This window comes from Aethalodelphis obliquidens, unplaced genomic scaffold, assembly GCF_003676395.1.
Source record: "Aethalodelphis obliquidens isolate GAN/ISIS:26980383/991018 unplaced genomic scaffold, ASM367639v1 scaffold55, whole genome shotgun sequence".
Classification (NCBI taxonomy): domain Eukaryota; kingdom Metazoa; phylum Chordata; class Mammalia; order Artiodactyla; family Delphinidae; genus Aethalodelphis; species Aethalodelphis obliquidens.
In genome coordinates, this window is record NW_020837999.1 from 12,510,033 (window position 1) to 12,522,988 (window position 12,956).

At 40.8% G+C, this 12,956-nt stretch overlaps 1 protein-coding gene across 1 annotated transcript in view; it reads left to right on the top strand.

The window, feature by feature from the left end:
* ADCY10 (adenylate cyclase 10) overlaps window positions 1-12,956 on the top strand; it is a 92,927-nt gene that overhangs the window by 18,117 nt on the left and 61,854 nt on the right. Inside the window, exons 10-12 of the mRNA XM_027086465.1 lie at window positions 440-516; window positions 2,358-2,547; window positions 5,751-5,806. Of these exons, the coding sequence (XP_026942266.1) occupies window positions 440-516; window positions 2,358-2,547; window positions 5,751-5,806 (323 nt within the window). The remainder of the gene's footprint in view (window positions 1-439; window positions 517-2,357; window positions 2,548-5,750; window positions 5,807-12,956) is intronic.

Here is a 12,956-nt window from a genome sequence, read left to right on the forward strand (position 1 = left end):
CTGTGTGCATTAGCCAAGTTAGCTTTTGACGCCGCACACTGAGTTACTTCCTTTCAGAACAATGACCTTGTTCTTTCTAGCAACCACAAAAGATAGTTAGAATTGTTTACTCAAAGTCATTCTATATTGAAAGTCCATTTGGGGTGATGAGCTTATTTTACAGAAAAATAGCTCAGATGAATACTTAAAAATAGCAGAAAAGTGAACTGAGTTATCACTTCTAAGAACTTAGCTCTCAGTCACAAAGCGCCCCTCCTTTACATCTCCAGGCCATGTACAATTGCCCTAACCTAACTACAAAGGGAAGGGAGTTATTTCTTGAAGATCCTTTCCCACCCCTCCCCCATCCCATTCATCACCTTGTCCCCACCCTCCCTGCCTTCTTTGTCCTCACTGTTTTTGTCTCTTTCCTCACAACTCTCTTTCTGCCCGGAGCCAGCACTGTTTCCATCGGCGTGGCCAGCGGGATTGTCTTCTGCGGAATCGTTGGACACTCTGTGAGGCACGAGTACACAGGTGTGCTGGGCTAACTTATCTCCATCTTCCTTTCAGCAAACACTGTGCCTTGCCACTGGGCTTGGTGGGAGGGAGGACAAAAATAAGTGAGACGTGGGCCCTGCGTTCAGAAAGTTTACAGTCTTCCAGACGGAACCAAGCCATATAGCTTTGCCCCTTGACAGCTCAATGATTGCAAATATGCATTTCTGGGGCTATGATTGAGTATAAGAAATATGCAGTCAAAGGAGGGGAGCCATGGGGGGCCATAATCTCATGGGACGATGGACCTTTATGTTAATTTTCTGTTCACATTAAACGGTTACTCCTCTTAATTCCTGGGATAGGTTAGGACTGCTTCTTTTTTTTTTTTAATTTATTTATTTTTGGCTGCTTTGGGTCTTCGTTGCTGCGCACGGGCTTTCTCTAGTTGCGGCAAGCGGGGGCTACTCTTCGTTGCGGTGCGCGGGCTTCTCATTGCGGTGGCTTCTCTTGTTGCGGAGCACGGGCTCTAGGTGCGCAGACTCAGTAGCTCTGCCTCGCGGGCTCTAGAGCGCAGGCTCAGTAGTTGTGGCGCATAGGCTTAGTTGCTCCGTGGCATGTGGGATCTTCCTGGACCAGGGCTCGAACCCCTATCCCCTGAATTGGCAGGGGGATTCTTAACCACTGCGCCACCAGGGAAGCCCCAGGACTGCTTCTTAAAAATTATGACTATTGGCATTACTGATAAATAGTACTAATCTCAAAAGGAAATAGTAAGTAGGTGTTATCTCAAGATTTCACTGCTTTTTCCTCTTCAATGCTATTACGGTTTTAAATGTTCAGAAATAATACATCTAAAATACTGAATACATATAAAACTGAAATAGTTATGTCTGAAATGATACGACATCTGAGATTTTCTTCACAATAATACAGAGTGGAGAGTGGATGGGAATGGGGATGGAGCGGGATTGGCCACGGGTTAATGGTTTTGGGGACTGGGTGATGGGTATATAGATTCATGATACCATGCTTTATTGTATGGTCAAATTTCCCCATAATAAACTGTTTTTAAAAAACGAATATCTTAATCAGGAATATTCAAGTTTATGTCAAAGTGCAACGTTTAATACCTAATTAGTAGTATTATTAACTGAGGGTTTACTAGCAGTCCAGCACTTCTCGAAGTTCTTTATGTGTATTAACTCATTAATCTTCATAAGCTACCTTCTGAGAGAGGTACTGTTATCAACCCCATTTTACAGATTAGAAAACTGAGGCATGGAAGAGTTCAAGTATTTTGCCCAAGTAATTTACATATAGTAGTTAGAGGTAGAGCTGAGATCCAAACCTGCATAACCTGGTTTCAGACTCTGTGCACTACAGTGTATTACCTCTTACAATATCCCCTAAACCAATCCTACACACACACTCCTTCCAGCCCCATTTACTCACTCTTAAAAAATTAAATGAAGGCTCATACACAGGAACATGCAGACCCAATTGGAGATCACTGTTCCAGGCCCAAGCTTCTGCTTATCTCTCTTGTAGCAGAAGACCAAGTATACCTCATCTGAGGGCCCTCAGGTCCTGTCCACCATCCCACTTAACAGAATCCTCTCCATATTCAGGGTCCTGCTATCCCTGAGCAGATCATCCCCTTAGCCTCCCAGGTGGCTAAATGAGTTAACTCCCTATGTATTTTAAAATAGCCATTGGTTGAAACTGGGTAGTTGAAGGTGAGATTGCTGTGTCATCCATGAGAGGCAAAGGGAGTAAAGGGTAACAATGCCGTTTGGGGACAGTATGCCTCAGATTACACTCAGTTCAATGGCTGTTTTCTCCCAACTCTTTGCCTTTCTGTCTCCTTCTTATTATAGTCATTGGTCAAAAAGTCAACATAGCTGCCAGGATGATGATGTACTACCCAGGAATCGTGACCTGTGACTCCGTCACCTACAATGGCAGCAACCTACCAGCCTACTTTTTTAAAGAGCTTCCAAAGAAAGTCATGAAAGGTGTTGCAGATTCTGGACCAGTGTATCAGTGTTTGGGCCTTAATGAGAAAGTGTGAGTGTGGGGCATTGATCTTGCAGTACTCTTTAGTAAAGAAGTGGGACAATTATGATAGCAAAACAACAGGTCACCCATTTCAGATTCAAAGGCAGCTCATGAAATTAAAATCTATTCCTTCCCAGACCAAGGCCCAGATTTCAAATTCCTTCATCTTCCTCTATCCTGCTGATAGTATAGCACAGTGGAAGATCCCATTCTACCCTCAGTTCCGAGACTATGAGGGTAATTCTTCAAAGGTTGTGTAAAGAGAACAGAGAATCCCCTCATTCGAGTTTCTGTTTGGACCCAGATGGACCCAATCACCAACCATTAACTATTGATCACATCAACTGTGTGTCCAGGCATTAACAGGGATTGCTCCTCCTCTAAGTGTTTAGTGAAATACATTCCCTCAAAGCCCAACTTGCTCTCGCATTGGGGCTTAAAACCCCTCAGTATCTTCCAATCATTTTCATGATAATTTTCAAAGTCCTTGCAAAGACATGCAAAGTAACCACCTGCTTTTCCTACCTCACCTCCTCCTGTGTCCTTTCCTCTGGGTGGGGATCCAGGGGGCATTCTAAGGGGATTATCTTCCCTTTCACTCATTCCATCCTCAGTCTCCTAGGAAAACCACAGTCAGTTTTTTTTTTTAACATCTTTATTGGAGTATAATTGCTTTACAATGGTGTGTTAGTTTCTGCTTTACAACAAAGTGAATCAGCTATACATATACATATATCCCCATATCCCCTCCCTCTTGCGTCTCCCTCCCACTGTCCCTATCCAACCCCTCTAGGTGGTCACAAAGCACCGAGCTGATCTCCCTATGCTATGCGGCTGCTTCCCACTAGCTATCTGTTTTACATTTGGTAGTGTATATATGTCAATGCTACTCTCTCACTTCGTCCCAGCTTACCCTCCCCACTCCCCATGTCCTCAAGTCCATTCTCTACGTCTGTGTCTTTATTCCTGTCCTGCCCCTAGGTTCATCAGAACCATTTTCTTTTCTTTTTAGATTCCATATGAAATTTGTAGTGAGGTGGATGGACCTAGAGTCTGTCATACAGAGTGAAGTAAGTCAGAAAGAGAAAAACAAATACTGTATGCTAACACAGTCAGTTTTTGAAATCCAGCTCAAGGATGTCCTCCTCTCTGAAGCTGCCTTTGGAAGCTACCCAACCCCAGCTCAGACAGTTTAGCTGTCTCCTCCTCTGTGTAACTCTACAGCACATTAGAACATTCATTACACTCATCACAATCACAGACTCGATGTGCCTTTTCACCTACTACACTGGGAACTTTTTGAGGATAGTGATTATTTCTTGTTCATTCTTATATCCCCAATATAATATAATGTTCATTCTTATATCCTACCAATGCTTGCTGGGCATCAGTAATGATGAAAAAATGAATGAACAGCATGGAAAGCTCTATATGGTAGTGCTTGGTGGATGGAAAGTGAAAAGGTATTATTCTTTATACTAGCAAGCTAGAATCTAGGTCTTAAAGGGTCAGATAACAGAATCGGGGCTATAATTGGTTCAAGGAGTCTTTAGTATTCATCTTTGTATTCCCAGGGCTCAGCACTGTTCTTGGCATGTGTAGATCATCAATAAAATGCTGTTCGAATAAATGAATGAATAATAATTTTTGCGAGCCCTTATTAAATATTAGGCACTTTACCTCAATATCAACTATATGAGGTAGAAACAAACTATTATTAACTCTATTTTATAAATTTAAAAACTGAGACTCTGAGATGTTAAATGACTTGTCCATAGACATAAATCTAGTAAATAATTGAGCCAAGGTTCAAAATGCCACAATAATGCTGCATTATAGTCAACCACAAAACCTCAGTTGTATACAACAGTAAATTTTTACTTATCTCATGAATATGTGGGGTTCAGCTGATCTTGGCGGATTTGGATGATCTTGCCTAGGCTTGTTCACATGCCTGGGGTTCAACAGGGTGTTGGCTGATCCAGGATGACCTCAGGTGGAATAACTGGGAATTTTGGCTGACATAACTGGGACAGTTTGACTCTATGTGTCTCATCTTAAACTGGGCTAACCCATGCATGTAGTCATGGCAATATCAGAAGATCAAGAGAGAGCAAGCATTTTTCAAGCCTCTATGTCATGTTTGCTAACATCCCATTGGCCAAAACATTCACAAGTCTGAGCCCAGAGTGGGAGGACACTGCAAAGGTACAGTACATAGCAAAGGACATAGATACAAGTAGAGATGAAGATGTGGTGCCATTAATGCAGTCAGTCTACCACAGAAACTATCTACTGTTTCTGAAACTACCAGGACTATCTGATCCCAAAGCCTGCCCTCTTTATGGTTTCTCTGTACCATCTCTGCAAATAAGAGACTATAGAAATACACATACAAATATGAACAGGGCCTGGTTCCGGTCCTGAAATCTAATGGGGAAGACAACATACACAAAATTAGGTGTATATTACCTAGGAAACTTTGGTATGTGCTATAACAGAGGCATAACAAGGTAGTATAATAGTATAAACAAGGGAATGAGCCGTTTGTCTAAAAAGGCCCCTTCAAGAGATGATATTATGCAGTGGGCAAACATATATGCCTCTGGCCTCGTTTTAGATACTGACTCTGTCACTATCCTCTGTCACCACTAGCCATGGGATCTTGTTCAAGTTAAATTCTCTGTACCTCAATTTTTGCATTTGTAAAATGGACATAATAATAATAGTACCTTCTTAATAAGGTTTTTGTCAGGAGTAAAGAAATGATACATGTACAGCCCTTGAAACTGCCAGGCACATAGCATGTGTTCCACAAAGGTAAACTATCATTGTTTGAGCAACTGGTAGAATCTTTCCATGCTGTGAGACAATATAACACATCTAACTGTATTGGGTCCCATACTGAGTGTCTGGTTTCCCTAGAAAAGGGTCAGTTCTACCAATGCAGACTCAACAAGCATTTTTTGAACAATGTACCAGGTGCTGTGGTAAAGGCAGCTACATAAGTTGTTTGGAGACTCTATTACCAGGTAAGAACTTCTCCTTTCCCTTCCTCTTGGCATCTGCACCCCTTGATAGACCCCTTGATAACAGGAGATAGATTCCTGTTAGAGACTGAAAAGGAGGCTTTCTGGGAACTAAGAACTAGTCCTCTGGCTCTCAGTATTTCCCTGTTTTGATGCTAACATCTTTTCTTTTCTTCTCTTCAGCATGTTTGGGATGGCATACCTCATCTGCAACAGAAATGAGGGTTACCCTTTGCTAGGTAGGTAGTGAGCCTTGATTTTTAAACCTCTTTATTGAACTAAAACAAAACATACAGAAAAGTACACCAATGATAAGTCTTCAGCTTAATGAATTATCACAAAATGAATGTATAATCACCATCCAGGCCAAGAAATAGAAAAATAACAGTAGTCTGGAAACCCTCACATGCTTTATCCCTCTCCCTTTACCCAAAGATTTCTAACATCCTAAATTACTTAGGCCTGTTCTTAAAATTTATATGAATGAAATCACATATTGTGTAATTACATAAGCCTTCTTTTTTTTTATTTTATTTTTTTTAGTGAATGGGGTCTTCATTTCTTTTTTTTTTTAATTTCTTTTTTTACATCTTTATTGGAGTACAATTGCCCTACAATGGTGTGCTAGCTTCTGCTTCATAACAAAGTGAATCAGCTATACACATACATATGTTCCCATATCTCTTCCCTCTTGCGTCTCCCTCCCTCCCACCCTCCCTATCCCACCCCTCCAGGCGGTCACAAAGCACCAAGCTGATCTCCCTGTGTTATGCAGCTGTTTCCCACTAGCTATCTACCTTACGTTCGGTAGTGTATATATGTCCATGCCTCTCTCTCGCTTTATCATAGCTTACCCTTCCCGCTCCCGATATCCTCAAGTCCATTCTCTACTAGGTCTGTGTCTTTATTCCTGTCTTACGCCTAGGTTCTTCATGACATTTTTTTTTCTTAAATTCCATATATATGTGTTAGCATACGGTATTTGTCTTTCTCTTTCTGACTTACTTCACTCTGTATGACAGACTCTAGGTCTATCCACCTCATTACAAATATCTCAATTTCGTTTCTTTTTATGGCTGAGTAATATTCCATTGTATATATGTGCCACATCTTCTTTATCCATTCATCCGATGATGGACACTTAGGTTGTTTCCATCTCCTGGCTATTGTAAATAGAGCTGCAATGAACATTTTGGTACATGACTCTTTTTGAATTATGGTTTTCTCAAGGTATATGCCCAGTAGTGGGATTGCTGGGTCATATGGTAGTTCTATTTGTAGTTTTTTAAGGAACCTCCATACTGTTCTCCATAGTGGCTGTACCAATGCACATTACCACCAGCAGTGCAAGAGTGTTCCCTTTTCTCCACACCCTCTCCAGCATTTATTGTTTCTAGATTTTTTGATGATGGCCATTCTGACTGGTGTGACATGATATCTCATTGTAGTTTTGATTTGCATTTCTCTAATGATTAATGATGTTGAGCATTCTTTCATGTGTTTGTTGGCAGTCTGTATATCTTCTTTGGAGAAATGTCTATTTAGGTCTTCTGCCCATTTTTGGATTGGGTTGTTTTTTTGGGTTGTTTGTTTCTTTGTTATTGAGCTGCATGAACTGCTTATAAATTTTGGAGATTAATCCTTTGTCAGTTACTTCACTTGAAAATATTTTCTCCCATCCTGAGGGTTGTCTTTTGGTCTTGTTTATGGTTTCCTTTGCTGTGCAAAAGCTTTGAAGTTTCATAAGGTCTCATTTGTTTATTTTTGTTTTTATTTCCATTTCTCTAGGAAGTGGGTCAAAAAAGATCTTGCTGTGATTTATGTCATAGAGTGTTCTGCCTATGTTTTCCTCTAAGAGTTTGATAGTTTCTGGCCTTACATTTAGGTCTTTAATCCATTTTGAGCTTATTTTTGTGTACGGTGTTAGGGAGTGATCTAATCTCATACTTTTACATGTACCTGTCCAGTTTTCCCAACACCACTTATTGAAGAGGCTGTCCTTTCTCCACTGTACATCTCCTGCCTCCTTTATCAAAGATAAGGTGACCATATGTGCATGGATTTATCTCTGGGCTTTCTATCCTGTTCCATTGTTCTATATTTCTGTTTCTGTGCCAGTACCATACTCTCTTGATTACTGTAGCTTTGTAGTACAGTGTGAAGTCAGGGAGCCTGATTCCTCCAGCTCAGTTTTTCGTTCTCAAGATTGCTTTGGCTATTTGGCTATTTGTTTCCATATAAATTGTGAAATTTTTTGTTCTAGTTCTGTGAAAAATGCCATTGGTAGTTTGATAGGGATTGCATTGAATCTGTAGATTGCTTTGTGTAGTAGAGTGATTTTCACAATGTTGATTCTTCCAATCCAAGAACATGGTATATCTCTCCATCTATTTGTATCATCTTTAATTTCTTTCATCAGTGTCTTATAATTTTCTGCATACAGGTCTTTTGTTTCCTTAGGTAGTTTTATTCCTAGATATTTTATTCTTTTTGTTGCAATGGTAAATGGGAGTGTTTTCTTGATTTCACTTTCAGATTTTTCAGCATTAGTGCCTAAGAATGCCAGAGATTTCTGTGCATTAATTTTGTATCCTGCTACTTTACCAAATTCATTGATTCACTCTAGTAGTTTTCTGGTAGCATGTTTAGGATTTTCTATGTATAGTATCATGTCATCTGCAAAGAGTGACAGCTTTACTTCTTTTCCGATTTGGATTGCTTTTATTTCCTTTTCTTCTCTGATTGCTGTGGCTAAAACTTCCAAAACTATGTTGAATAAGAGTGGTGAGAGTAGGCAACCTTGTCTTGTTCTTGATCTTAGTGGAAATGCTTTCAGTTTTTCACCATTGAGGACGATGTTGGCTGTGGGTTTGTCATATATGGCCTTTATTATGTTGAGGAAAGTTCCCTCTATGCCTACTTTCTGCAGGGTTTTTATCATAAATGGGTGTTGAATTTTGTCGAAAGCTTTCTGTGCATCTATTGAGATGATCATATGGTTTTTCTCCTTCAGTTTGTTAATATGGTGTATCACGTTGATTGATTTGCGTATATTGAAGAATCCTTGGATTCCTGGGATAAACCCCACTTGATCATGGTGTATGATCCTTTTAATGTGCTGTTGGATTCTGTTTGCTAGTATTTTGTTGAGGATTTTTGCATCTATGTTCATCAGTGATATTGGCCTGTAGTTTTCTTTGTTACATCCTTGTCTGGTTTTGGTATCAAGGTGATGGTGGCCTCGTAGAATGAGTTTGGGAGTGTTCTTTCCTCTGCTATATTTTGGAAGAGTTTGAGAAGGATAGGTGTTAGCTCTTCTCTAAGTGTTTGACAGAATTCGCCTGTGAAGCCATCTGGTCCTGGGCTTTTGTTTGTTGGAAGATTTTTAATCCCAGTTTCAATTTCAGTGCTTGTGATTGGTCTGTTCATAGTTTCTATTTCTTCCTGATTCAGTCTTGGCAGGTTGTGCATTTCTAAGAATTTGTCCATTTTTTCCAGGTTGTCCATTTTATTGGCATAGAGTTGCTTGTAGTAATCTCTCATGATCTTTTGTATTTCTGCAGTGTCAGTTGTTACTTCTCCTTTTTCATTTCTAATTCTATTGATTTCAGTCTTCTCCCTTTTTTTCTTGATGAGTCTGGCTATTGGTTTATCAATTTTCTTTATCTTCTCAAAGAACCAGCTTTTAGTTTTATTGATCTTTGCTATCGTTTCCTTCGTTTCTTTTTCATTTATTTCTGATCTGATTTTTATGATTTCTTTCCTTCTGCTAACTTTGGGGGTTTTTTGTTCTTCTTTCTCTAATTGCTTTAGGTGCAAGCTTAGGTTGTTTATTTGAGATGTTTCCTGTTTCTTAAGGTAATATTGTATTGCTATAATCTTCCCTCTTAGAACTGCTTTTGCTGCACCCCATAGGTTTTGGGTCGTCGTGACTCCATTGTCATTTGTTTCTAGGTATTTTTTGATTTCCTCTTGATTTCTTCAGTGATCACTTCGTTATTAAGTAGTGTATTGTTTAGCCTCCATGTGTTTGTATTTTTTACAGATCGTTTCCTGTAATTGATATCTAGTCTCATAGCGTTGTGGTCAGAAAAGATACTTGATACAATTTCAATTTTCTTAAATTTACCAAGGCTTGATTTGTGACCCAAGATACGATCTATCCTGGAGAATGTTCCATGAGCACTTGAGAAAAATGTGTATTCTATTGTTTTTGGATGGAATGTCCTATAAATATCAATTAAGTCCATCTTGTTTAATGTATCATTTAAAGCTTGTGTTTCCTTATTTATTTTCATTTTGGATGATCTGTCCATTGGTGAAAGTGGGGTGTTAAAGTCCCCTACTATGAATGTGTTACTGTCGATTTCCCCTTTTATGGCTGTTAGTATTTGCCTTATGTATTGAGGTGCTCCTATGTTGGGTGCATAAATATTTACAATTGTTATATCTTCTTCTGGGATCGATCCCTTGATCATTATGTAGTGTCCTTCTTTCTCTCTTCTAATGGTCTTTATTTTAAAGTCCATTTTGTCTGATATGAGAATAGCTACTCCAGCTTTCTTTTGGTTTCCATTTGCATGGAATATCTTTTTCCATCCCCTTACTTTCAGTCTGTATGTGTCTCTAGGTCTGAAGTGGGTCTCTTGTAGACAGCATATATTTGGGTCTTGTTTTTGTATCCATTCGGCCAATCTGTGTCTTTTGGTGGGAGCATTTAGTCCATTTACATTTAAGGTAATTATCGATATGTATGTTCCTATTCCCATTTTCTTAACTGTTTTGAGTGCGTTAATGTAGGTCTTTTCCTTCTCTTGTGTTTCTTGTCTAGAGAAGTTCCTTTAGTATTTGTTGTAAAGCTGGTTTGGTGGTGCTGAACTCTCTCAGCTTTTGCTTGTCTGTAAAGATTTTAATTTCTTCATCAAATCTGAATGAGATCCTTGCTGGGTAGAGTAATCTTTTTTTTTTTTTTTTGGGGGGTACGCGGGTCTCTCACTGCTGTGGCCTCTCCCGCTGCAGAGCGCAGGCTCAGGACGCTCAGGCTCAGCGGCCATAGCTCACGGGCACAGCTGCTCCGCGGCATGCGGGATCCTCCCGGACCGGGGCATGAACCCATGTCCCCTTCATCGGCAGGCGGACTCTCAACCACTGCGCCACCAGGGAAGCCCTGGGTTAGAGTAATCTTGGTTGCAGGTTTTTCTCCTTCATCACTTTAAATATGTCCTGCCAGTCCCTTCTGGCTTGCAGAGTTTCTGCTGAAAGATCACTGGTTAACCTTATGGGGATTCTCTCGTGTGTTATTTGTTGTTTTTCCCTTGCTGCTTTTAATATGTTTTATTTGTATTTAATTTTTGACAGTTTGATTAATATGTGTCTTGGCATATTTCTCCTTGGATTTATTCTGAATGGGACTCTCTGTGCTTCCTGGACTTGATTAACTATTTCCTTTCCCATATTAGGGAAGTTTTCAACTATAATCTCTTCAAATATTTTCTCAGTCCCTTTCTTTTTCTCTTCTTCTTTTGGAACCCCTATAATTCGAATGTTGGTGTATTTAATGTTGTCCCAGAGGTCTCTGAGACTGTCCTCAGCTCTTTTCATTCTTTTTTCTTTATTCTGCTCTGCAGTAGTTATTTCCACTATTTTACCTTCCAGGTCACTTATCCGTTCTTCTGCCTCAGTTATTCTGCTATTGATCCCATCTAGAGTATTTTTCATTTCATTTATTGTGTTGTTCATCGTTGCTTGTTTCATCTTTAGTTCTTCTAGGTCCTTGTTAAATGTTTCTTGCATTTTGTCTATTCTATTTCCAAGATTTTGGATCATCTTTACTATCATTATTCTGAATTCTTTTTCAGGTAGACTGCCTATTTCCTCTTCATTTATTAGGTCTGGTGGGTTTTTATCTTGCTCCTTCAACTGCTGTGTGTTTTTCTGTCTTCTCATTTTGCTTAATTTCCTGTGTTTGGGGTCTCCTTTTTGAAGGCTGCAGGTTCATAGTTCCCATTGTTTTTGGTGTCTGTCCCCAGTGGCTAAGGTTGTGTAGGCTTCTTGGTGGAGGGGACTAGTGCTTGTGTTGTGGTGGATGAGGCTGGATCTTGTCTTTCTTGTGGGCAGGTCCACGTCTGTTGGTGTGTTTTGGGGTGTCTGTGGACTTATTACGATTTTAGGCAGCCTCTCTGCTAATGGGTGGGGTTGTGTTCCTGTCTTGCTAGTTGTTTGGCATAGGGTGTCCAGCACTGTAGCTTGCTGGTCGTTGAGTGAAGCTGGGTGCTGGTGTTGAGATGGAGATCTGTGGGAGATTTTCACCATTTGATATTATGTGGAGCTGGGAGGTCTCTTGTGGACCAGTGTCCTGAAGTTGGCTCTCCCACCTCAGAGGCACAGCACTGACTCCTGGCTGCAGCACCAAGAGCCTTTCATCCAGACGGCTCAGAATAAAAGGGACAAAAAGTAGAAAGAAAGAATTGGTAGAAGTAGAAAGAAAGAAAGAAAGAAAGGGAAAGAAAGAAAGGAGGGAGGGAGAGAGGGAGGAAGGAAGGAAGGAAGGCGGGAAGGAAGAAAAAAGAAAGAAAGAAGATAAAGTAAAATAAAATAAAGTAAGATAAAATAAAATAATTAAAATAAAAACTAATTATTAAGAAAAAAAATTTTAAAAAAAAGGATGGATAGAACCCTAGGACAAATGGTGGAAGCAAAGCTATACAGACAAAATCTCACACAGAAGCATACACATACACACAAAAAGAGGAAAAGGGGAAAAAATCATATATCTTGCTCTCAAAGTCCACCTCCTCAATTTGGGATGATTCCTTGTATTCATGTATTCCACAGATGCAGGGTATATCAAGTTGATTGTGGAGCTTTAATCCGCTGCTTCTGAGGCTGCTGGGAGAGATTTCCCTTTCTCTTCTTTGTTCTCACAGCTCCTGGGGCTCAGCTTTGGATTTGGCCCCGCCTCGGTGTGTAGGTCGCCGGTGGGCGTCTGTTCTTCGCTCAGACAGGACGGGGTTAAAGGAGCAGCTGCTTCCGGGACTCTGGCTCACTCAGGCCGGGGGAGGGCGGGGCACGGAGTGCGGGGCGAGCCTGCGGCGGCAGAGGCCGGCGTGATGTTGTACCAGCCTGAGGCGCACCGTGCGTTCTCCCGGGGGAGTTGTCCCTGGATCCCGGGACCCTGGCAGTCGTGGGCTGGACAGCTCTCCGGAAGGGGAGTGTGGATAGTGACCTGTGCTCGCACACAGGCTTCTTGGTGGCGGCAGCAGCAGCCTTAGCGTCTTATGCCCGTCTCTGGGGTCTGCGCTTTTAGCCGCAGCTCGCGCCCATCTCTGGAGCTCCTTTAAGCAGCGCTCTTAATCCCTTCCAGGTACGTGGGGAGTTTCTTGCCTTTTG